This window comes from Condylura cristata, unplaced genomic scaffold, assembly GCF_000260355.1.
Source record: "Condylura cristata isolate star-nosed mole 26May11 unplaced genomic scaffold, ConCri1.0 scaffold00006, whole genome shotgun sequence".
Taxonomy (NCBI): domain Eukaryota; kingdom Metazoa; phylum Chordata; class Mammalia; order Eulipotyphla; family Talpidae; genus Condylura; species Condylura cristata.
Genome location: NW_004567107.1, coordinates 8,491,693 through 8,517,495, shown reverse-complemented (window position 1 = coordinate 8,517,495; position 25,803 = coordinate 8,491,693). Strand labels below are relative to the sequence as shown.

Here is a 25,803-nt window from a genome sequence, read left to right as displayed (position 1 = left end):
AACTCGGGACCTTAGAAACAGTGACGTAGTAGGGACAGGTGGTCATACACGGTGAGAGTGACTGAGTCTGTGCAGACACACCACGATGCTGTCACCTGCCAGGGCCTCATCCAGTCAGGTGAGAGCCAGAAATGGGTTTTCCTGGGCACTGATGCTGTCACATGGACAAATATGTGACCAAAACCCTTCGATGTCAATCAGGGTTGTTGTATCTTTTTATAATCAAGTATAGATGCTACTTTTGACTCTGGAGAGAGCCTAGTCAATGAGCCACATCCTTCCTTTGGAGAGTCCATATTTCTTGGTGCTTTCTCACAAAACAGTGACTATACGACCATTAAAATATAAGTGAGTGATTTCATGTTAAGTAGTACTATAAACAAAGAGGTAAAGAGGAAGTTTGGCTGGTGATATCTGTGTCTCCCACTTACTTGTGATGATGGTCTCATGTGTATCTGTGTGTATCCAAACCATCGTATTGTATCTATTCAATAGGTTTACTTTTTTGAATATTAAGTACACTATAATAAAATATTTGAAAACACAAACTCACCATGTCTGGTTGGCCAGACAACTCCCAAAATCACCGGTGAGCGACGGATAATTCTTACAAGCCAAACAAGCGCTGCTGTGCACACTGCCGAACCCGTCAAAAACGCACAAGTTACGATAAAGGGGGGCGGCAGGGACTCGGCAGCACAGGCACGGGAAGGCCGGCGGGTCCAGCCCCTGGTCCTCGTCAGCATGGACTGGCTCTCGGGTGATGGGAGCTCTCCCGTGTGCCCTGTCCACACGGCGGTGCAGCCCCGGGACCACCGAGGGCCTGATGTGCAGCTCGTGCAGGAGAGACACCGAAAGCTCAACTTTTGCTCCTTCTAGTTAATTATAATTGATACCTCTCCGTGTATCTAATGGGGGGTGTGAGTCAAGTACCCACTAAATCACTTCGTTACACAGCTACAGAAACATATCCTCTCTCTTGTTCTTATAAATACTCATCTCAGCCACATGATGATCACCCACCTTGCTCTGATCTATGACAATCCTTGCTCATCCTGGCTGCTGAATCCTCATCTCATGCTCTCATGGTGTAAGGGTCTTTTGTTCCTTTGAAACCTGTTCAAGAGCTAGTGCAAATAACACCCAAGGGAACACTACCTCATCAGCTGGTTAGAAAAGATGTCCACAGAGTTAATTGTCCAACTTCTCGCCTTTCTCTTGAGAGGGATCCTTGCATGGGCCGAAGGGACTAACACACAATTATCTTGTGGGAACTATTCTAAGTTTTCAAGGGTCATAAAGCATTAGAAAAATTCTCATGCTAATGTACTAAATAATGAAATAAGGTGCAAAAACCATATAATTTTCTCGGTAAAATATAAAAAAAAGTGACAAAACTCAGTACTCATTTGTGATATAGACTATCATCAAATTATGGAGATAATGGGATTTTTCAAATTTAGGACATATATAAAGAACCTGCAATTAACATCCTATTTAACATTTAAAGATTAAAGACTCTCCCTCTAAAGGGACAACACAATGTTATGCTCTCACCACTTATTAAGCATCATACTGCAGGTAGAAAATGGGACAATCAGATTTAAATCAAATAAAAATAATCCAGATTGCAAAAGAGGAGGCAAAACTATCTTATTTAATAGACCACAAATTATATCCATAGATAATACTAAGGAATCCACAAAAGGTACAAGAGAACTAATAAAGAGTGAGATCAGCAAGATGCAGAATACACCATTACCAAAAAAATACTGATTTTCACCACGAGTCACCCATAAATGAGATGGAGTTCAGAGAAGTTCTAACTCATCATTGTAGCAAAATTCTAGGAACAGATATCAAAGAGGGTTAGAACATTTTCTTTTCTTTCTTTCTTTTTTTTTTTAAGATTTATTTATTTGTGCATACAGAACTGGGGTACAAGCCAGAGGTGCAGAGGTGGTGAGAGGATTTACCAGAGACAGACTGGGGAGCAGAGCAGGCCGACTGATGAGTACACTGCAGCGGGTGGGTCAGGAGAGGTCTGCCACGCCATGTGGATCACCTCTGCGGCCGGAATCGAACTCGCACTGACGTGGCTGTGGCCAGCTTGCAGCACCACATCCTCACCTGTTGCGCCACCAGGGAGGGCCTAGAACATTTTCATTTGACTTGCATTATCCCTCCCTCAAGGATGACAAGAGAAACACCCGGGTCCACACCTGTTCACATGGGGGAAAGTGAGAGAATATGTGTGACTGCCCAATTTCCCCACCGGTGTGGGATATTGCCATTGAGGGCCACTTCTTCATGGTCCTCCGAATACTGACATGCTCTGTATGTTGTGGCTGAAGCATAGCAACCAGAGCTCAGAATTGTTTTAGGAATGCAATTAACAGCTTTGCATTTCATCATGGATTCCAGCAGGTAGTTTATATACAAATTGCAATGGACTAATTGCATTTTGATCTCCCAACTGACTCACAAGCACCCTGAAAATTCTAATGCTTCCAAACCCCCAGTTCTATACTCCCAGAGTTGGCTACCAGCACATGGTTTTTATAGTGAATATGAGCTTTCTCATTTGCTTGCCCAAATGCAGTGAGCCAGCCCAATTGAGTAGGTCTGGATGAAAACCACAAACTTGAGCTTTTTGAAGTACTGCGCTGGAGAAAATAGAGGTTCTCAGCAAATGACCTGGATTTTCAGATTAAGAAAAGGTACATATGTAAAGAATTCCTACCCAAGAGGGAACACATGTTGAACGGGGCTATCAACCACCTCAAAGTCACCAGCTGGACCGGATACTGATGGGATTTCTCTCCTAAAGTCAGGCAGTAAACACTAGCAATTTAATCTGCCCTTTCAATTGTGAACCAGAAATGCAAGGCTAAAAAGAGCATGAAAAATCATGAAACATGACATCAACAAAATATTACACTAATTAAATATTGCTGCAATCAAGACAGGAGTGAAGGTTGCTTTTCAGATTAGTATTTTAGGTGAATTCGTAGGAGCAGAATTCCTGGGTCAGATAGTACATCCATCAGTGTTTTGAGGAACATCCACACATCTTTCCAAAGTGGTTGGACCAGCTTGCAGTCCAACCAGCATGATAAGTCTAATAGTAGTTATTTTTACTTTAAATTGCTATGTCATTTTTTGAAAATAATATAATAGTTTATTTTTACATCGTTTTGTGCCTTTTTCCATCTCTTTTGTAATCCCCTTGGGCTTCCCATCACCAAATCACCCATGTGCCATCACCACAGTCCAGTGCACTTTTCCCCCGCCCCCCTGCATTTTTTTTTTAAGATTTTATTTATTTGTGCATACAGAACTGGGGTACAGGCCAGAGGCTCAGGGGTGGTGAGAGGCTTCACCAGAGACAGAGTGGGGAGCAGAACAGGCAAATCTACGAAGTACACTGCTGAGGGGAGCAGCGGGCGGGTCAGGAGAGGTCTGCCACGCCATGTGGTCACCTCCCGGGCTGGCAGGAATCGAACTCATGAGGAAGTGGCTTTAGATTCTCAGTGCTGTGCTTTAACCCGCTGCGCCACCAGGGAGGGCCCCCCCTGCATTTTTTATCCCATTCCCCCTCCACCCCTGTAAAGTGTTTCTGGTATATAGTTGTTCATTATTATTATTATTATTATTATTATTATTATTATTATTTTCTCTCCTGGTCCTTTATACTCTGTTATGAGTGAAACCATCTGGCATTTTTCCTTTTCTTTCTGGCTTATTTCACTAAGCATGATACCTTCCAACTCCATCCATGTTGCGGCAAAAGGCACGTGTTTATCTTTTTGGTTGCTGAGTAATATTCCATTGTGTATATGTACCACATCTTTTTAATCTAGTCACCTACTTTTGGGCATTTGGGTTGATTCCATGTCTTTCCTATTGTAAATAAAGCAGCAATAAACATTGGGGTGCAGGTGTCTTTGTGAATCAGTGTTTTTGTATCTTTTGGGTAGATCCCTAGGAGTGGGACTGCTGGATCTTATGGAAGCTCCATTTCTTGCAGTTTGAGAAACTTCCAAACAGTTTCCCATAGAGGTTGTACCCCATCAACAGTGCAGGAAAGTTTCTTTTTCTCCACATCCTTGCCAACATTTGTTGTAGTTGTTTTAAGATGTGCCATGCTCATTGGTGTGAGATGGTATCTCATAGTGGTTTTAATTTGCATCTCCCTTATTACAAGTGATGTTGAACATTTTTTCATATTCTTGTTGGCGATCTGCATTTCCTCTTTGGAGAAGTGTCTTTTTAGCTCTTTGCCCGTATTTTGATGGGGTTGTTTATTTTTGTTGAATTTCACCAATTCTTTGTATATCTTTGTAATCTTTTATCACTAGTTTTGTGTGAGAAAATTTTTTCCCAATCAGTGGGATGTCTGTTTGTTCTTTGTAATGCCTCTTTTGCTGTACAGAGTTCTTTAACTTGATGTAGTCCCATCTGTTTATCCTTTCCTTCACTATCATTGCATTGGGTGCTGTATCTTCAAAGATGTTACTGAGGTGGATGTCGTGCATTGTTTTGTTTCCAGGTATTTTATGATTTCCGTTCTTATGTCTAGGTCTTTAATCCACTTCGAGTTGGTTTTTGTGCATAGTGCAAGGTAGTGATCTAGTTTCATTATTTTGCATGTAGCTTCCCAGTTTTCCCAGCAGTTTTCTTTCTTCCATTGTATCTTCTTTGCTCCTTTGTCAAAGATTAGCTACCCATAAACCTGTCAGTTTATGTCTGCATTTTCTATTCAAATCCACTAGTCTGTGTGTCTGTTCTTGTTCCAGTAGCATGCAGTTTTTATTATTATGGCTTTGTAGTATAGATTGAAGTTTGGGATTGTGATGCCTCCATTCTCTTTCCTTTTAATCATGAGAGTTTAGCTATTCGAGGTCTTTTGTGGTTCCAAATGAATCTCATAAATATTTGTTCTATTTCTTTGAAGATTGTCATTGGGATAGCATTAAATCTATATGTTGTGTTACATCTTTTAAAGAAATTAAGAGAAATGTTCATAACAGGAAGCTGACCCACATGGTGCAGCAAACCTCTTCTGTCCAACCTACTGCTCTCCTCAGCAGTGCATTTCAATCTATCTGCCTGTTCTACTCCCCACTCTGTCTCTGGTGAATTCTTTCAACTCTTGCACCTTTGGCCTATACCCCAGTTATTATATACATAAGTAAATAAATCTAAAAAAAAAAAAAGGAAACTGGGCCCTCCCTGGTGGCACAACAGGTTAAAGTGCAGCACTGGGAAGCTAGCACAGCTGCTTCAGCACAGGTTCGATTCCCAGCAAGGGAGGTGACCCACACGGCGCAGCAGACCTCTCCTGTCTCACCCACTGATTCCCTCAACCATGTATTTTGTGAATCTGCCTGTTCTGCTCCCCACTCTCTCTGGGGAATCCTTTTCCTTCCCCTGCACCTCTGGGCTGCACCCCAGTTCTGTATGCAGTGAGCAGGTCAGGAAAGGTCTGCTGCACCATGTGGGTTAGCTCCCTGGCCAGGGATCGAACTCATGCTGAAGCAGCTGTGAGCTTCATAGTGCTGTGCTTCATGGGTTCAATTTTACCTTAAATTACATAATATATTTCAATATATACATAATATATGTATATTATGTATGTATATTATATATATATATATATATAATTACACAAAAGATGCCATTTCTTTGTCTTCACCCATTTGATGCTGCTATTATTTACAAGTCAACTCTAATCCTTATAGCTTATTTGGGGGTGATGCTTGTGTATATATAGCCACGTGAACCTCACCATTCCCCCTGCCCCTAAATTGGTTTATTTCATTATTTCATCTTTTCTAGCTTCTGAGCCTCCTGGGTGGGCCCTGGTAACTTGGTAACACAGGCAACAGTCACCCACACCTGTGTCCACTTGTGAGCCCTAAGGGCATGTATCTGTAACTCCACCCACCCCTGAATGTTTGATAATGATGCAAGAAGAAAGAAGACTTCTGTGTGAGTTATGATGCAAGTTAAGAGGCAGGACATTTGGAAGGAAAGAAAAATACCCAGGAAGCAAAATGGGAGCAATTCCTCATTAGGAAAATGACATTCATTTTATATGTACTTATAAAGCATGCAAATATATGGCATACATGTATTTATAAAAACATTCATATAAAATACAAATAAATATAGGTATATATTATCTGTGTATGATATTTTAGAATCATAAAGTCACATATATATATCAAAATTAAAATGTCCCCCAAATTATATAATTTTATACATACACACACACACACCCTAACACTTCAACTGAGAAAACCATGTATTTCCTCTGCCCTCCATTTGTGTATTAATATATGACACATATACATGAGGCATATAAATTTGAAAGGTATAGCTTGATAAATTTTTACATTTACATACCTTACTGTAACTACCAGTTGGATCAAGATATAAGGCAATTTTAGCACCTTACTTAAAAATAACCAAAGGGCCCTCCCTGGTGGTGCAGTGTGTTAAAAGTGCAGCACTGTGAAGCTCACCACAGCTGCTTCAGCATGAGTTCAATCTCTGGCCAGGGAGGTGACCCACATGGCACGGCAGACCTCTCCTGACCTGCCCACTGCTCCCTTCAACAGTGTACTTTGTTGATCTGCCTGTTCTGTTCCCTGCTCTGCCTCTGGTGAATCCTCTCACTGCCTCTGCACATCTGGCCTGTGCCAGGTTTTGTATACATAAATGAAATCTTAAAAAAAAAAAAGACAGAAATAACCAAAGTATTTTGCTTAGCATCAGTCAGATGGAGAAAGACAAATACCAGATGGTGTCACTTACATCTAGAATATAGAGAAACCAGACAAAGGGTCAGATGGAGCCAAAGTAAAAAACTAGCTCTTGAAAGCTGATCATGTAACTGAGGCAGTGAGAGGGGAAGGGGAAGGGCACAGAGGAGCACCTGGTGGGGAGGGAGCGCAAGGGACTATGGGTGTGCTGTTAGGGGAGCACTGTGGTAACATCACAGGAAAAGATAGGTCCTATACTGCCAAAATAGAAGTTTACCTCAGTTAAAAAGTAAATAATTCATAAAGAAATGAATAAAATAGAAAAATTTCAAAATCATATCATCATATATATTTGTTAAAAGCAGGCCAAGTCATATGAACCCACATTTGACACAATGCTAGGAGTCATCACGTTTATTGCGGGAGTGTCAGGTGGTTAAAAATTACAAATTCAACCTAAGTCAGCAGAAAGTTCTATGATGCTCTTTCTAGCTTCTTCCTTCCCTTGACTGTGAGGAGCCATGAGGAAAAGGCAGGATTCCATTGAAGTGGATGGGCGGAAGGAGTTCCCACCCTTAACCTTCCAGTTGGCATCTTTATTCCTCTCCCAACCCCAATCCCTTTCATGTTGCAATGGGGAATTGTTTCCAAGACTGGTTAAGAAAACACCAGAGTCACTGAGTCAGTCTGAGAAAACAAAACTGGTGTATACCAGCAGAGAGGACATAGGAGAGGCCACCTTCCTGCAGCCCAGACTCCACAGACATTCAGAATGTTGGTCAAAGTGAGAGGGTTTCCCTGTAAATAGACTGATATTACTAACACATTCACATAGGGTTTTTTGACATAAGGAATTTAGCACGATTAACAACAGTTTCCAGGGCGCGTTTCATGTCTCTGTTTCTCAGACTGTAGATGAAGGGGTTCAGCATGGGGGTGACAACCATATACATCACAGAGGCAATTATGTTTTTATCACTGGATGTGGATGATGAGGAGAAAAAGTAAACTTCTGTAGCAGTCCCATAGTATAAAGCCACCACAAGGAGGTGGGAACCACAGGTAGACAGGACTTTGAGGAATTTCTTAGCAGAGGGGTCTCTCAGGACAGTGGTCCAAATCCGGATGTAGGAGCCCAAGATGCCACCCAACGATATAATGACAAGCAGTCCCCCCTCAATGAGGACGACCCACTCATTGAGGGAGACGTCCGAGCAGCTCATCCTCAGGAGAGTAGTGAGGTCACAGAAGAAGTGGGGGATGGTATTGTCAGCACAGAAGGACAGGCGGGTCAGGAGCAGGGTGTGCAATAGAGAGTGGACAAAGCAGAAGAACCAGGACCCAGCGACTAAGGAGACACACAGCTCCGGCCTCATGATGGTGGTGTAGTGCAGGGGCTGACAGATGGCCACGTACCTGTCATAGGCCATCACTGCCAGAAGGAGACTGTCAAGACAAACGCACACTATGAAAAAATACATCTGTACTAAGCAGCCTGCATAGGGAATGGACTTGTGATCGGTCTGCATGTTCGTCAGCATCTTCGGGACAGTGACAGATGAGGAGACATCAGCGAAAGCCAAGTGGCTGAGGAAGAAGTACATGGGGGTGTGGAGGCGCGAGTCCAGCCTGATGAGCAGGATGATGAGCAGGTTCCCCAGCACGGTGGTCAGGTACATGCCCAGGAACAGGATGAAGAAGACCCCCCGCTGCTCTGGACGGATGGGGAGCCCCAGGAGGAGGAACTCGGATATGCTAGTCTGGTTGTCCCGCCTCATGCTAGGGAGGAAGGAAGTCTGGAATTAGCCGTAAAGACATTGCAATGCCCTTTTACATAAAGCCATGAATTCCTAACCTTGCTTCTGTTTACTGCTCACACCTGTGGATGTGTGACACAGTCAGTCAGAGGCGGCTCTGATGGTGCGTAACACCTCAAATACCCCACAAGGTTTCCTCCCATGAAACCAGAGGGCATTTTCTCTAGTCCACAAATGTCTTGTACAGGCTGGTCACAGGCTCCCTGGAACACTGAGTTCATAAAAATAAGCAGGAAATAGAGTTTACATCTTTCTACCATTCCAGGACTGAGTACCTTGGCAAAGTCACAGATGGACAGCAGGAGAGAATCCACAACTTCCCCATATAGAGAAATGAAACTTTCCAAACTGGAGTCAAATAGCTGGTTATTTCTCACAAGGTTAGAGTGAAACTGGTAGGATACAAACTGATCACAGATATTGCTTAATCCCTGTCAACAAAAGTCCACCCAGGTTCCTAAACCAACACCAAATAAATAAATATTTATCTTTAAGATACACTATGCAGACTCTATGTCTATGGTTCCGTGTGTACTTTCTGTCTATATCGTAGGCACAGTGCTAATAGGTCAATGATGTAAGGCATACTTTCATGATCAGGAACAAATGAACATTACCTAAATATGCAAAGATACATCAGTAAGTAGGGGGAAAGAAGGTCAATTCACAATATATCTCTCTGGCCAGGATCCGCCTCTGCATATATGTCACAGCCCTTGATCTACTATGTGATGTCGTTTGTCTCTCTCAACTCCAAGAGATCTCAATCATTACTGGTGCATCATACAGTTTACAAAGTGCTTTGACAAACTTTAATTTCAAACAATTTATGCATATCTAGAAGTTATATGATATAGAAGTATACACACACACACACATACGTGTGTGTGTAGTCTTCATTTCGTAGATGTGAAAAAAACCAGGACAAAGTAATGGTGACCAATGGGGTTTCAGTTCTCTGACAGTGGCTCCTAGCCTGACCCTTCTTTTGGCAGTGAAATTAGAGTTATACACATGTACACACACACTGAAGAGGATTCCTCACTGACTGTCACTCAAGCAGGGGAGCAGGATAACAAGGTCTCCTCAGGGACCATGACCTTGCTGAGGGCTCAGCCTGTCTTGGTTCCAGCCACTGGGAGGACAGTGTCTGGACCCCATGTGGGCCTGGCTGCCCGCTGACCTGGGCTGTGTCAGCCTCACTGAGAAACCAGAGGAAACAGCAGGAACAAACTGGACCAGCCAGGCCCTTGACTTGGGCAGGGCTGTGAAGAAGGCGCTGGGTTCTGAGCCGGGAAAGGTCAGGGGTGCGCTCAGGTGTGGGAGGGGCGTCAGGGCTCTGCTTGGCTTCTACTCGCCCTGCCCCAGACAGCAGGGCTGCAGGGATCTCTGTCACACTGGCAAGGCTTGGGGAAGATGGTAACATTCCTCACCTCCAATGAACTTCAGTCATGAGCCAGGGGAGGTGCCGGGTTGTCTGTTTGCTGTGGTCATTTATTCCTCAGAAATGCTCTGCATGTGGGGGTGGTTACCTCCTTTCCAGGGAGGGATCTGAGTGCCAAAGAGTAAACCGAAGGGCCAGACAGGGCCTGAGCCCAGTGCAACCTGCTGTAGGCTCTGCGGTCCCATCATCAGCATGTGACACCTGACCAGTGGGGGAGACCCGAGGGGCCCTTCTCAGTGCAGAGCATGACTGCTGTGGATGGGGCAAAGGGCAGTGAGGAAGTCAGGCAGTAAAGCCACATTGCTACCCCCTGCCCATAATTAAAACATCAAAACACGCCACACACACTAAAGCTGGGTGCCAGGTGTCGCTTGTGTCACAAACAGCCACATACACCTATTCCTTGATTTGTGACAACTTCAGGTGCCCCCTCCCCTCTGCTCGTGGAGTAATGCAGGAGCCCCTCTCCAGAGTGGGGAGCACACCTGCTGTCTTCACACTCTCAGTCTCGTTACTCACCTGTGCTGAGTAGCCAGCGATGCACATACAGCAGTTATGCAGGAGGGGGGCAGATGCTTGAGCTCAAAGGAGCCACTAAGAGACTGCAGATCCCCCTCAGCAGTGGTCCCCACTTGCCCTTGGGGTACCCCAGGTGGTGCTTGAGCTCTGGGCCAAAGAGGGGAAAAGAACCACGTTGTGCTGTTTACCTCTCTCTGTCTCTCTCATGTCCTCTCTATCTCCTCTCTGTCTTTCTCAATCATTGTCTCATCTTTCGGTCTATTATATATAAACATGTATGAACATATAAGATTCTGGCAGGAGACATATTTTTATAAGCAAATACCAATAAGGAATCCACATGGAGAAATGTATTTTTTTGTCTTAGAATTCACAGCACAGTCTGGCCTGCCCTTGCTTGCTAAGACAGTGACCTTCTAATTCAGTGAGTGTGTCCTCTGCTTCTGTTGTAAACACCAGGTAACAAACCAGGAAGCAAATCTCAGGGAGGCTATGATATCCTGACTTTCTCTGTCTTTGAACTTCAGAGGGATAGCCAGGAGGATGTCATTTTATAAACCACAAGAGGACAAAGAAATAGTCCCTAAACCCTTGGTGAAAATGCCAGTAGTCTAATTGCTTGAAATTCCTACTAGTCCTTGGGGAGGAGTGTGTTCAGAGGCCAAAGAGACTAAGCTGGGGACCACCTGGGAGGGTTCCCAGGGACAGGGCACTCTGGGCTGCCCAATGATCCAGCAGGAAGCAGCAGGACTCAAGTCATCTTTCAACACCCATGTAGCCATGATCAGACAGCACAGGATGCTGGACTCTGCCCATTATCAGTGTTGGCACTGAACATGTAAAGTAACTTCTCTTAACCTTGTTTCATAAGCTTTAAAGTGTAAATAATCATAGTCCTATCAGTATGAAGTTTTTATTAAGTTACATGCGATCATTCCTGCTAATGCACTTAAGCTCTTACCACATATTCAAAGAAAGGATGAGTCAATATATGATCATTGATGTTGATATATTATTGATACAAATGAATGATTCCATCAGTTGATTAATATTGTGAAAAATCAGTTGCAGTTCTATATGCAAACAGTAGGCTAGAAGAGAGAAAAACCAGAAAGTAATCCTATTCACAATTACAACAAAAAGAATAAAATATCAAGGCATTAAATTACAAAGGAGATGAGGGATCCATACAATGAAAACAGCAAGACATTACTAAGAGAATTGTGGATTGGGGCACAGCAGACCTCTTCTGTCCTACCCACTGTTGCTCTCAGCAGTGTGCTTCAATAAATCTGCCAGTTCTGTTCTCTGCTCTGTCTCTGATGAATTCTTTTGCTCCTGGGTTCTGCACTAACCCAAATTCTCCCACACCAAGGAGAAAATTGTGGATTGGAAGAATTATATTATTACATGGACATACCACTCAAAGAGATATATAGCTTCAACTCAATCCTGGTGGTAGAAGTGGTGTGAAAGCACAGATATGTAGGGGATTGAATCTATAACCCCTAAAACAAATGCAGTAATGTCAACCAAAGTACATAAAGAACAGATAAATAAATTCAAAATCAATTAAAGGCTTGGATATAAGAGCCCAATATAAGTGCAAAGAAGACGGCAGAGATTTTACATGATATTACAGTGATGAGACATCTTTGGGGACCTGACCCCTACTATAATGAGGGGAATAAAAGCAAAAATAAAAAAATTAAAACTTAAGAAATTAAAACATTTTATACAGAAAAAGAAAATACTAGCCAATGAAAAAGACAGTCTACCAAGTGGGAGAACACATTTACACATTGTGCAACCTGTGATTTATATCCAAGAAGTACAAGAACCCATTGAACTTGACAACAAAACCCAAAGTGACACAACTCAAAAATGGGTAGAAGATTGCAATAGATGCTCTTCCAAAGAGAATATACAGTTGGCCAACACGTATATGAAAAATGCTCATCTTCCCTTCTAATAAAGGACATGCAAATCAAAACCACAATGAGGAATTGCCTCACTCTTGTGAGAATGGACATATCGAAAAGAATGGAAACCCAATATGGTGATGATATGAAAAAGGGTCTCATCCATGGTCAGAATGCAAGTTGGTACCATCTCTACAGAAATTGTGTGCAGCTTCCTTAAGAAAATAAAACTGAAAATCCCGTCTGATCCAACAACATCTCTATCAGGTGTTTACCCACAAGATGAAATCTCTAATACAAATGACTTATGTGTCCAAGGCAGTGTGGTCCAAGATGCCCAGTCATGGATCCACCTATTTGCCCACTGACAGACTAACAGGTAAGAAACTGTAGAATATATGTGCCTCATGAATACCACACACTACAAAATCGATGAACATCAAGGTGATGACGTTAGGAGAATTAAGTCAGAATTTACTTACCTGTGGAACATAAATAACCAAAAAGCTGGAAAAATACAGAAAAAAAACCCATCTTGAAATATTGGGGGGAATTTTACTTGTTATTACAGACAACAGTGAGGGATTTTGAATGAGGTGGTTTGGTGGATGATGGTGCAATATAGGCACGTACAGAAGAGTAAAAATATACATCCACAATTACAGCAATATTCTTAAATTAAAAAGGGCCCCATCACAGCATTTTCCACATTCCGTAGTGTAATTACTCCCATTATAGCTGACTTCAGTCTATCAACAGGTCACTGTGGGTCTGGGAAGAGATGTGACCAGTCAGCTTGAAGATGAGACAACCTGCTGCAGCCCCATAACATAAAGTCCATCCACTGGGAACAGATCAGGAAGCTACATCTGTGTCTTCATAACATAACAGAAAAAATGCGTATGTGAGCACTGATGCATCTCAAAGTGGAAGCCAACACACATTTGTATTTGTATGACATATTTTTATAAGACTTTGCACATAACTTGTAAAAGATGAAAAAGAAGCAGATCAAAGAATAAGATAAAGAATGCTTAGCAAACCAGGTGACCATTCTTACCTGGTGATACAGTCACATCACTGACAGGGGAACGCATGCTCTTTTCAAGTTATATGGAGTTATCAACCCTAAACTATAATTTTAGGGGATGCATCTCATGGTGTTCGTGACTAAAATCAGAGGATTTATAGATTGTCACTTGAAGAAGTGAATCTTTCTGACAAACGTCTCTAAGGCCTGTTTTATATCTCTGTTTCTCAGGCTATAGATGAAAGGGTTCAGCATGGGGGTGACGACTGTGTACATCACAGAGGCGATCGTGTCTTTGTCACTGGAGGAAGAGGAGGAGGAGAAAAAGTAAACTCCTGCAAGGGTCCCATAGTATAAAGATACAACGAGAAGGTGGGAGCCACAGGTAGAGAAGGCTTTCAAGAGACTTTTCGCAGAAGGGACCCGCAGGACGCTCGTCCCTATACAGACATAGGAGCCCAGGATGCTACCTAAAGGCAGGGTGAAGAGCAGCCCCCCCTCAGTGAAGATGACCAACTCATTGAGGGAGACGTCTGAGCAGCTCATCTTCAGGAGAGCGGTGAGGTCACAGAAGAAGTTGGGGATGACGCTGTCAGCACAGAAGGATAGTCGGGCCAGGAGCAAGGTGTGCAACAGAGAGTGGACAAAGCAGAAGAACCAGGACCCAGCGACTAAGGAGACACACAGCTCTTGCCTCATGATGGTGTTGTAGTGCAGGGGCTGACAGATGGCCACGTACCTGTCATAGGCCATCACTGCCAGAAGGAAATTGTCAAGACAACCAAAGAACACAAAGAAATACATCTGGGAGATGCACCCCCTATAGGAGATGGAGAGTTGCTGAGTCTGCATGTTCGCCAGCATCTTTGGAACAGTGATGGAGGAAATGGAGATGTCAGAGAAGGCCAAGTGGCTGAGGAAGAAGTACATGGGGGTGTGGAGGCGCGAGTCCAGCCTGATGAGCAGGATGATGAGCAGGTTCCCCAGCACCGTGGTCAGGTACATGCCCAGGAACAGGGTGAAGAAGACCCCCTGCTGCTCGGGAACTATGGGGAGCCCCAGGAGGAGGAACTCGGATATGCTAGTCTGGTTGTCCTGCCTCATGTGCTCTTGTCTCTATTGTGAATTAGGGAAAATGAAATGTCAGTGCAGAGACTGTAGTATTTGTTAATGTCCTTTTTTTTAGTACAAAAATATTAATCTTTCTATTACTTGTCCTTATTTCTCACGATTGCAGATGCTTGGATCACTCTGCTCTGTCTGGCCAGTGTGCTATGAATCCCACCATCAACCAAATTTATTTCCAAAGAAATCAAAGGATATTTATTCTTTATTTCTTTTCTCCTTTGTGATGTTTACTCCTTATTCAACATGTGTTTATTGAACAGCAGCTTTGTCTCATATTGAGCACACAGTAATGAACATGAAATGGGAACTCTATATTCAAAGAGTTTACATGTTTGAATCAAGTCAGATTCTAACCTGAGAGCTTTACTGAGATGTGAACCTCCCATATAGGAACAGAATATTTAGGCCTTTATCACAGATTTTCAGTGTAACTGGCTGGCTCCTACCTGTTTTGAGCAATTTAAGATTCTGTGCTACCAAAAACGACTAACCCAAATTTTGAAATCTACATTAATAATTAGTACCAGACCCTGCTTTAAGTGTACATACACTTTCAAGGTAACACTGCAAATAAATGTTATCACTATACTCATAACTATGAGAAAATACAAGTGACCACTATTTTGTTCAATATTTTATTTACTATTTTTAAATGTCCTTGTTTATTTTTTCACAATAGGATTTCTCCCCTCAGCTGTGGTCACCAGTTTTCCCATGACCATAGTGCCCACAGCCCTTCACTACCTTCTACCACGCTGCCCGCCCCCACCTTCTGCTCCCCCTTCCCTCCCGGAATTAATCACGGTCTGAATGTAAAAGGTATACAATTAAGTGTGACACATGCAATGACAGCCATATGTCTGTGACCAGAATCCACCTACACAGAAATTACCTCCTTGCTAGTTAGAATACCCAGAGAAGCTGAGCCATGTCAGTACTTTTGTCCAAAATGGCCTTCTATATCCTGCCCTACTTCCTGCCTTGCCCTAGATGGCAATGAAATAGGAATCTCCATGACATAAACAATGGTTTGGGGAAAGATAGTGAGAATCCTTATCTCTACTGAGCACCAATTATGTGCCAGGCATGGTGCTAAGAAATCTGTGTGCATTGCCTCATTTACTCCTCAAAATAGCATTGTGATGTAGGGATAGTCACCCACCTCCCCCCCTCCCACCCCGCACCAGTGAGGAATCTGAGTATCAGAGAGCAGACATCTCAGGACTTGATGAAGATTGGGCCCAGTGGGACCTGCAGGTGCCAAGATCACATCTATAAGTATGTGACCCCTGCCAAGTGGTGAGGATGAGAGCTACCTGCGGAATCATCACCTCTGTTGGAGGACAGTCAATGAAATACTGGAGCTCAGGGGCCTCCCTGCTAGTGCAGGGGTTAAAGTGTCAATGCTATCAGGCTATCACCTGCTACTGCAGCATGAGTTTGATCCCCAGCCAGGGAGCAAACCCATGTGTCACAGCAGACCTCACCTTCTCCTCTCAGCAATGTATTTCAACAGATCTGCTCTGAGCTCCCCACTTTGTCTCTGGTAAATCCTCTCACCCTCCCCCCACCACACCTTTGACCTTTTGACCCAGTTCTTATATGCATAGAAAAATATAAATAAATCTTAAAAAAAATAAATACTAGAGTTCACAAGGGCCAACGAGAAGCCTCCACAACATGCACACAAAGCTCACAAGCACATATGCATACACACTTCAATTGCTGATTCATGTTTCTTGTTGCCTGTGACCTACAGTGTGATAAAGAAAAGACAGTATACTGTTGCCCAAAGAATCAAAAAGAAAAACTCAGAAATAATGTACAAGATTAAACATAGCACAAAATAGCCCCATATAAACTTCTGTAGTCTTAAGACAAAACACTTAGCAACACATAAAAATCACATAGCAGAGGTATTTACACTCTGAATGTAAACACACACGTGCAAGCATAGCTATGACACAACAAAAAGCAGTCACAAGAAATCATACCAGAAACTCATCCTTGCAATCAAAGAACATACAAGGCCACACATATACAGCCTCTTTGAAAATGAGAGATATATAGGGAAAGCAAATAAGGAATCGGAGAAAGACATAACACCAATTAAAAACAATAATACAACAAAAATAATCAGCCAGCTATAAATCAGAGGCATTCTGCAGGGGAGGGGAATGGGAGCGGGTACAAAATGCGGATGGGAAGAGCAGAGGGACTAAGGTGACAGTGCACGGGTGAACTGGGGGTGGGAATGCTACGGGGACTGCTACACCTGATGCAAATAAATACACACAAATAAAGAAACAAAATATTAAAAAAGAATTATAATAAAGTTGTGATTTAAAATTTAATAAAAGAAAGAAAAGGGGCCCTCCCTGGTGGCGCAGCAGGTTAAAGCACAGCCCTAAGAAGCTTAAGCCACTTCTGCATGAGTTCGATCCCCGCCTGCCCCGAAGGTGATCCACATGGCGCGGCAGACCTCTCCTGACCCGCCTGCTGCTCCCCTCAGCAGTGTGCTTCATCAATCTGCCTATTCTGCTCCCCGCTTTGTCTCTGGTGAATTCTCTCACCCTCCGCATCTCTGGCCTGTACCCCAGTTTCTGTATGAATAAATAAATAAATCTTTTTAAAAAAGAAAGAAAAAATGAGAGATGTCCCAGCCTCCACTGGCCTCACTCAGTATGGGGGAAGGATGTCAGTAAGCGAGGGGTGCAAGTCCCTTTCATTCACAGGAACAAGCGCAGAAGTACTACCTATGAATGAAACAAAGACACACACACACACACACACACAACACACTTGAGACATCGGGGAAGACATGCAAATGTAACTCAAAGTCAAATGTAAGATCACACAAGCCCACATCACTGAATAGATCTGAAGACCGCTCACCTGTTGTTGGTCATGGGCAAATTTTGCAAATTTCTACACCAGAGTGGCAAGCACATCCGTGTCTCTTAAGTCTCTACACCTGAACTTTACCATTTTGTTCGAGGATGAAATGTGGGAGTTATAGGAGAGTGGGATACATATTTGAATCAAAGGGACTGGTTAAGAAACCCCCAAATCATACTTAAAGATGCCCTAACTTACCTTACGGGACCTTTATAGAGTTATATGTTCTGGGTAATCACATTAAAAAGATTAAAACTGTGAGTCAATTCTAAATCACTTGCCCAAAGGACATAGATACACAAATAAAAAACCCATGAAGAAAACAGCTCATACCCACAACAAACAACGCAGATCGCGTGGAATGCACACATGGTCTTCTAGGTCCTGAGCACACCATGCTTTCCTAGAGCTCCCAGCTCACGCCTACCTGTTCCACTCCTTGGTAGCTCAAGAACCTTCTAATCCTGTATTGGACACCTTGGTTTCTGTGACACACCACGCACAACAACAAAAAAACCACAAAGAAGACAATCAATGAAATATTGGAAGCACACTGCCTCTACTTTCTGTGTCTGTCCTGGTGTACCAGAGAGTAGGCAGGAGGAAGCCATTTTTACAAACCTCCGAGAGGATTTATAAAACAATCCCTAAGCTCCCAGTTAGGGAGACTAATTGCCTCGAACTCCTATCAGACCTTGGGGAAGAGCCTGTGCAGAAGCTGGTGGGATTGAGCTGCTTAACCACCTGAGAGGGTCCCGGGTAGCAGGGCCAGTGCCTGGGCTGATCAGAGCTCCCCCGAGAAGGCTTAGTCACCTCCCAGCACCCACATTACTAATGTGCTGGGGTAGCCTCTCCCAAAGCACTCAGGAATAGAAAGTCTGATTCTGCAAACCTTCATGCTACTTCCCTTTGCCAGGAGGGCACACATTTAGCTTCAACCTCACATCTGCAAGGCTTCTCTACACTGGGAGAGACCTTGGGGCACAGAGGGATGCCTTTTCTAAGAGACTGCAGAGCGGAGAGACTGGGTTCTTAGGCTCAGAATTCAGAGAAAATCAAATCTGGGCTATGCCAGTTATTACTTGTTGACCCTGATAGTATCCTCTTAATCTTGTCTGGTCAGCTAAAGTGCAGTAGTTCTTGTATGGCCATCACCAAGTTACTGAGATTAAATGGGATGATTTGTGCCAAAGCACATAATAAACATAGTTCTCTTAATCATTATATTGTATCTTCTCTAAAAAGATAATTATATTTAGAATCATTGACATTAACATAAGATTATTATAGAACAAATGGATGAACCGATTTTTAATTCTCCCGATCTTAGTAAGAACCAATTCCCAGAAAGACCTAAGTCACTCTGATGAACCACAAAATTACATGATTCAAATTTCAGTACATTAGTCAATCCAGTTTCACTCTTACTTTGTTTAACATGTATTAATTGACATCTCCACTGACTGGATGACTGAAAATTTTTCGTTTCTAGAAATCCTTTAGTTAGAAAAGAAGAAAAGTGGAAGAATTTCTGATAGAATTGGTGAGGTTTGCTGAAAACTATCTAATGCAGCATCCAAAAAGTCAAGCAAGATGAGAAGCTTAAGGGTGGGCAGTAGCTACAGTTCACATCACATTTTATGTGTCCCATGTTGAGTATGGAGGGTGGTAGCCGGTGACATACTATAGACATATGATGTAAAAGGGAAAGTGAGTTTAAAAGGGAAAGTGATTGAAGTACAATTGCTGCTACAACTGATCCCAAGATGGTAATTGAAATCCATCATTGCCTTCCCCTCTTATGCACACTGTTCCCCTTTCTCTTCCTCAACATGATTGCTGGTCAAGATGCCTGCTGGGTCTCTGAAGTGTCAGAGTTCTTGATTGCCCTTCTGTATTTACTAATCATAAGACAGAGATTCAATTGCCTGCCTAATGTTATCACTTATCAATTAAGCACTACTATTAAATAGTTCTTGTGGTCAAATACTCCTGAATTTAAAAATAGCTCCTTTTGTTGCCCTAAAAGAAAATCTAAGATTTCAGTATGAAAACCTAAGATTTCGGGCAGCTGTCATCTCTACTATCAGGGGGCCACTCTTTGTTCCCTGCAAAGTACATCCCTCCAAATCAAAGACAGAGTCTTCATAGATGGGAAATACCCATGGAATGGGAGACTCATGGGGGCAGATCATAGAACTCAAAGTGGCCACAAAACTATAAAGTTCCATAAATATGAAAAGGGAGATAAACCCAGGTGATCTTGGATATGACTGTGAAATTTTAGACATAACATCCATAGCACCATGCATTAAAAAAAATAGATTTTGTAAAATTAAAACTTTCTGCTCTGCAAAGGAACATATCAAGAAAGTGAGAAGCAAGACACAAATGTGGAGAAAATACTTGAAAAAAATATATATGATAGAATATACAATGTACATTTAAAACTCAGCAATCAGAAAGCTATTTGATCAAGAAATAAGAGAGATCTTAATAGACTTTTCACCATAGAAGGTCTGCAGATGACGAAACAGTGCATGAAAATATGTTCAACATTATAGCTATCAAGAAAATACGGATTAAAACACTGAGATACTATATATACCTACTAGAGTAACCAACACCTAAAACCAAATTCTGATGAGTATGTGAAGCAACAGAGACTGCCAGATCCTGCTAGTTAACAGTGAATGAGTTAATCAACACTGAATCAAATACTTAAAAGTAAGAGTGAACACTACAAAACCCCAGAATATGAGAAAAGGGAGAAAATGCTTCCTTGGGCTCAACCAAGATGGATTAGATGATCTGTAAAGAATAAATGATAGATTGGACTTCACTGAAGTTCAAGATATTTGCTCTGAGAGAGACACCATTAAATATGAAAAGAAAGCCACACGTTAAGAAAACAATGCTTGAATTATATACATGTTTTGTTGGTGGACAGCCAACAAATTCCCTGTTCACCGTCACACTGGCGTCACTCTTCATTAGTTCTTAGGTTTCCTTGTGGACTTCTTAGGATTTTCCATATACACAATCATCTAGTCTGTGGGTATACTTTTACTTCCTTTCCAATCTGGGTAACTATTTAAATCTTATTGCACCAACAAGCACCTGAAATGCAATGTTCAGTGAACAGAAAAACTTGTTCTGTTGTTTATTTTAGGAGAACAACCTTCCACCTCTATCTGTTCTCTAGTGAACTAGAAAGTTCTTGGGTGATGCCCAACAGGTTGAAAAAGTGTCTTCTGCCTCCTAATTTGTTGATAATTTTAAAAAACAAACATATATCAAGTTTTGTTAATTGTTTTGTCTATTTAGTGAGATGATCACGTGTTGTTGTTTCTTATTGCATTAATATAGAATATTAATTAACATTCAATATTAAGCCAACCTTCCAGCCCTAGAACAAATCCTTCTTGCTTATTGTAAATAATCCTTTTATATATGACAGGATGCCATCTAGTACTATTTTATTGAAGATTTTGTTTCTATACTCATATAGTAAATTTGTGTCATACTCCTTTCCTATGATTTTGTATGTCTTTGGTACCTGATCTCATAGAATGAGTTGTGAATTCTACATTTCTTCTGATTTCTGTGGAAGAATTTATGAAGGCCTAGTATTTCTTCTTTAAATGTATAGTTGAATTTCTCTAGTGACTCTGTGTTCAAGCTTTAATTTTTTGGAAAGTTTAAATTATTAATTTAGTTTCTTGTAAGGATGTTCTATTTATACTCATTTTTTTTATTTGTTAATGTTTCTTTTTTTTCAGGAGTGTGTTCATTTTATCCAAAGATCAAATTAGTTGGTATATATGAAGTTACTTACAGTAGTTCCTTAATAATATATACAATTTCTATAATAACAGTGGTGTCATTGCTTTTTTAAAAAAATTTATTTATTTATGCTTACAGAATTGGGGTACAGGCCAGAGGTGTGGTGGGTGAGAGATTCACCAGAGACTGAGTGGAGAGCAGAACAGGCCACTGATGAAGTACACTGTTGAGGGGAGTAGTGGGCGGGTCAGGAGAGGTCTGCCATGCCATGTGGGTCAGCTCCCTGGCCAGGTACTGAAATCATGCTGCAGTGGCTTTGGAGAGCTTCATGATGCATTGCTTTAACCCACTGTGCCACCAGGGAGAGCCCTGTGCCATTGCTTTTTAACACATCATCTTGGTATTTTGACCTTGTGTTTTTTCGTAGCCTAATTACTTACCAAATTTGTTGTTTTTTAGGGTTAACTTTGTATTTACTAATTTTCTTTATTTTTTCTTCAACATTTTCCTTTTAATCGACATCTTCATTGAGATACAATTTACACACGCTATAATTAACCAGTGTTCAATCCATGATTTTCAGTTAAACTAGTCTTGTCTCCTGCTCTTCAGGTCTCTCAAGGGAGTAGGGGGCCCTGGAGACTCGGGGGCCAGTGGAGCGAGCACAGTCCTAGAGGTTGGGGGTCCCTGCGGGGTCTCCACGGACTGGCACTGCCCTGAGTGGGTCATTCTGGGATGTGGGGAGAGGCTCGTTCCATTGCTGGGCTCTGCAGGGGTGAGGGTGTTCACAGCCTCCTCTCTTCTTCCCGAGAGGACAGCTTGACCCTGACATCAGGGACACCTCCTCTTTGGGGCGCCTGAGTTTAGTCCCTTGGGCCCCTACGCAGATCATCTCAGGAGGAAGGCAAGAAATTGGGCAATTAGCTCTGTGGGTTCCCCTCTAACAAGAGGCTTGAGGTGTGTCCCCTGGGTGTGGTTTGTGTTGGTAAATGTAGATCCTCCTGCTCACTGTGTGGTGCTTGGGAACAGACATGGAAGGTGCAAAGACTTTAAACCGTGGAGGCGTAAGAGCTGAGGCTCCAGCAGCCAGGATGAGCGAGAGTGTCACAGATACAGCAAGATGGGGCTCATCATGCGGCCAAGATGAGTTTAGTAAGAAGAGAGGGAGAGCTGGGTTACACAGCTTGTATAGCCAATGTGTCAGTGGGTACCTGACATACACACCACCCTATTAGGTTCATGGAGCCGATCAGTTGCAACTAGAAAGAACTGAAGTTGAGCTTTCGGTGTCTCTCCTGCACGAGCTGCACATCAGGCCCTCGGTGGGCCCGGGGTGTCCCACCGCCGTGTGGACAGGGCACACAGGAGAGCTCCCGTCACCCGAGAGCCAGTCCATGCTGACGAGGACCAGGGGCTGGACCCGCCGGCCTTCCCCGTGCCTGTGCTGCCGAGACCCTGCCGCCCCGCTTTGTGGTAACTTGTGTATTTTTTTTTAAAGATTTATTTATTTGTGCATACAGAACTGGGGTACAGGCCAGAAGCTCAGGGGCGGCGAGAGGCTTCACCAGAGACAGAGTGGGGAGCAGAACAGGCAGATGGACGAAGTACACTGCTGAGGGGAGCAGCGGGCGGGTCAGGAGAGGTCTGCCGCGCCATGTGGTCACCTCCGGGGCAGGCGGGAATTGAACTCATGCGGAAGCGGCTTTAGATTCTCAGTGCTGTGCTTTAACCCGCTGCGCCACCAGGGAGGGCCAACTTGTATATTTTTGACGGGATCGTCAGTGTGCATAGTAGCGCTTGCTCGGCTATGTATGGCTTGTAGTTGTCTGGCCAACTAGACGTGGTGATTTTGTGTTTTTCCAAACAAATTTATTATAGTATAATTAATATTCAAAAAAGAAAACCTATTGAATAGATACAGATTGATGATTTTGGATACATTCAGACACTTGTCACCACAAGTAAGCAGGAGACACAGCCACACCTGCAAAACTTTCTCTTGTTGTTTGCAGTACTGCTTAACATGAAATCACTAAATTATATTTTAATACGCTTATAATCACGACACTATGAGAATACATGCTGAAAAATGGAATCCCTGGAGGAAGGACTATGGCTTATTTACTACTCTCTCTCTAGTGCCTAAATAAGTATCTATACTTGTTAAAAAAGATACAGTAACCCTGGTTGACATCGAGGGGCTTGAGGTTACATATTTGTCCACATGACAGCATCAGTGTCCAGGAAAACCCGCTGCCCAGCTCTCACCAGACTGGATGAGGCCCCGGCAGGTGACAGCATCGTGGTGTGTCTGCACAGACTCAGTCACTCTCACGGTGTGTGACCACCTGTCCCTACTACGTCACTGTTTCTAAGGTCCCGAGTTTCCCACTTCCTCTATCCCAGAAGACAGCAAAGCAGCATGAGGCAGGAGAACCAGAGTGGCGTGTCCGAGTTCCTCCTCCTGGGACTCCCCATCCTTCCCGAGCAGGAGGGGGTCTTTTTTGCCCTGTTCCTGGGCATGTACCTGACCACGGTGCTGGGGAACCTGCTCATCATCCTGCTCATCAGGTTGGACTCGCGCCTCCACACCCCCATGTACTTCTTCCTGAGCCACTTGGCTCTTGCTGACGTTTCCTTCTCATCCGTCACTGTACCAAAGATGCTGTGGAACATGCAGACTCTGGACCTGTCAATCTCCTATGCAGGGTGTATCTCACAGGTGTATTTTTATTTGGTGTTTGGGTGTGTGGACAATCTCCTTCTGGCAGTGATGTCCTATGACAGATACGTGGCCATCTGTCACCCTCTTCACTACACCACGATGATGAGGGAGGAGCTGTGCCTGCTGCTGGTGGTGGGTTCCTGGGTCATGTCCTGTGGCAGCTCATTGTCCCACACTGTCCTCCTGACTGAGCTGTCATTTTGTGCTGACAACATCATCCACCACTTTTTCTGTAGTCTCTCTGTGCTACTCAAGCTGTCCTGCTCAAATACTTCTGTCAATGAGCTGGTCATATTTACTCAAGGGACTGTGTTTGTTTTCATTCCATTGAGTGGCATCCTGATCTCTTATGGCTACATTGGGGCTACTGTCCTGAGGGTCCCCTCTACCAGAGGCATCACCAAAGTCTTCTCCACCTGTGGCTCCCACCTCTCTGTGGTGTGTCTCTTCTATGGAACAATCATGGCAGTCTACTTTTCTCCCTCCTCAAGCAATTCCATTGACAAAGACATGATCGCCTCCCTGATGTACACTGTGGTGACCCCCATGCTCAACCCCTTCATCTACAGCCTACGGAACAGAGACATCAAATTGGCTGTGAGGGTCCTTTGCCGAAAAGAGGTCCCTGTAGCCAGGTGAAGATCATCAAGTCATGCTCTTCTTTCACCAATAACCTTGTCAAGATCTGCCCCTTACCTTGAGTGCTGACTCCCCATGTCCCAGCACCGCCAGCCGCTCTTGAAAGGGGGGTCATGCCATTAGCTCCAGTCCCTTTCCCCTTCGTCATATTTATTGGCCATCTACTCATCCACAACCCTAACTACAGCATTGCCCATAACACACATTGATTCTTTGGTTTTCAAACTCCTGAGCTCCTGACCTTGGTGGTGGGGCTGAGTGTATGTGACGGCTGCACTGTTGTCTGTTCCTGAGGGAGATGAGTCCTTGTTAGAGAACAAAGCATATCAACCACTTCTCTGAAAATAAATGATACCAGGTTTCAGGCTTCCATGTGAAAGAGAAAATTTGGATTTTTTATGGCAAAATAGCCTACATCTATCTGTCTGATGCAAGTCTGGCAAAATCGTGTTGCCTTGTTCCCAGACTGAAAATATCCACTTCTAATAAATGCACAAATTTGTAATTCATGCCTACTAAACTACTGACTGCATGATCACTATGTGGCAGATGGTCTTCTAGGTTCTCAAGAAACAAGAGAAAAGATGAAATAGTTTTCTCCTAAAAATTTCCTGTGTGTTATTTTAGGAGAATTCCACATGTTGATAGGTTATGTTTTCATTTACTTCATTTCTAATAATTTCTAATTTCCTCATTGGCTCATGGGTTATTTGTATTATTTTGTCTCCCAATACTTAGTCCTTTTCTAGGTATTTCTATATTATCAATGTCTAATTTAGGTGCATTGTGCTTAGAAAGCCTACATTATGTGATTTAAATACTATTAAATGTATTGAGATCTGCTTTATAACTAAATATGTTTATAATAATAATAATTAAATAAATTCATTTCTTTCTTACCACTCCTGGTTCACTGCTATCATTCATTTTACTGTACAGAGCATAAATAAGCATAAATATATACAGTAATACATAAAATATGTACATAAGTATAATTGAATCACTGATAATATTATATTTAGGAATATGTACATAAGTATAATTGAATCACTGATAACATTATATTTAGGACAAGTTATCTTTTAGGACACAGAAGAATAAAAATAAATAAGTGCTTTAGATACC

General features: G+C 42.8%; 3 protein-coding genes across 3 annotated transcripts; 1 reads left to right on the top strand and 2 right to left on the bottom strand.

Annotated features, from left to right (window-relative positions):
• Positions 1 to 7,597: 7,597 nt before the first annotated feature.
• LOC101627992 (olfactory receptor 1J4-like) lies at positions 7,598 to 8,548 on the bottom strand. The gene has a single exon (XM_004677930.1). The coding sequence runs from the start codon at positions 8,546 to 8,548 to the stop codon at positions 7,598 to 7,600; it is 951 nt and encodes a 316-aa protein (XP_004677987.1).
• Positions 8,549 to 13,667: 5,119 nt separating this feature from the next.
• Positions 13,668 to 14,606, bottom strand: LOC101627764 (olfactory receptor 1J4-like). The gene has a single exon (XM_004677929.1). The coding sequence runs from the start codon at positions 14,604 to 14,606 to the stop codon at positions 13,668 to 13,670; it is 939 nt and encodes a 312-aa protein (XP_004677986.1).
• A 9,130-nt stretch (positions 14,607 to 23,736) lies between these two features.
• LOC101627541 (olfactory receptor 1J4-like) lies at positions 23,737 to 24,678 on the top strand. Its single transcript, XM_004677928.1, has one exon. The coding sequence runs from the start codon at positions 23,737 to 23,739 to the stop codon at positions 24,676 to 24,678; it is 942 nt and encodes a 313-aa protein (XP_004677985.1).
• The last annotated feature ends 1,125 nt before the right edge of the window (positions 24,679 to 25,803 follow it).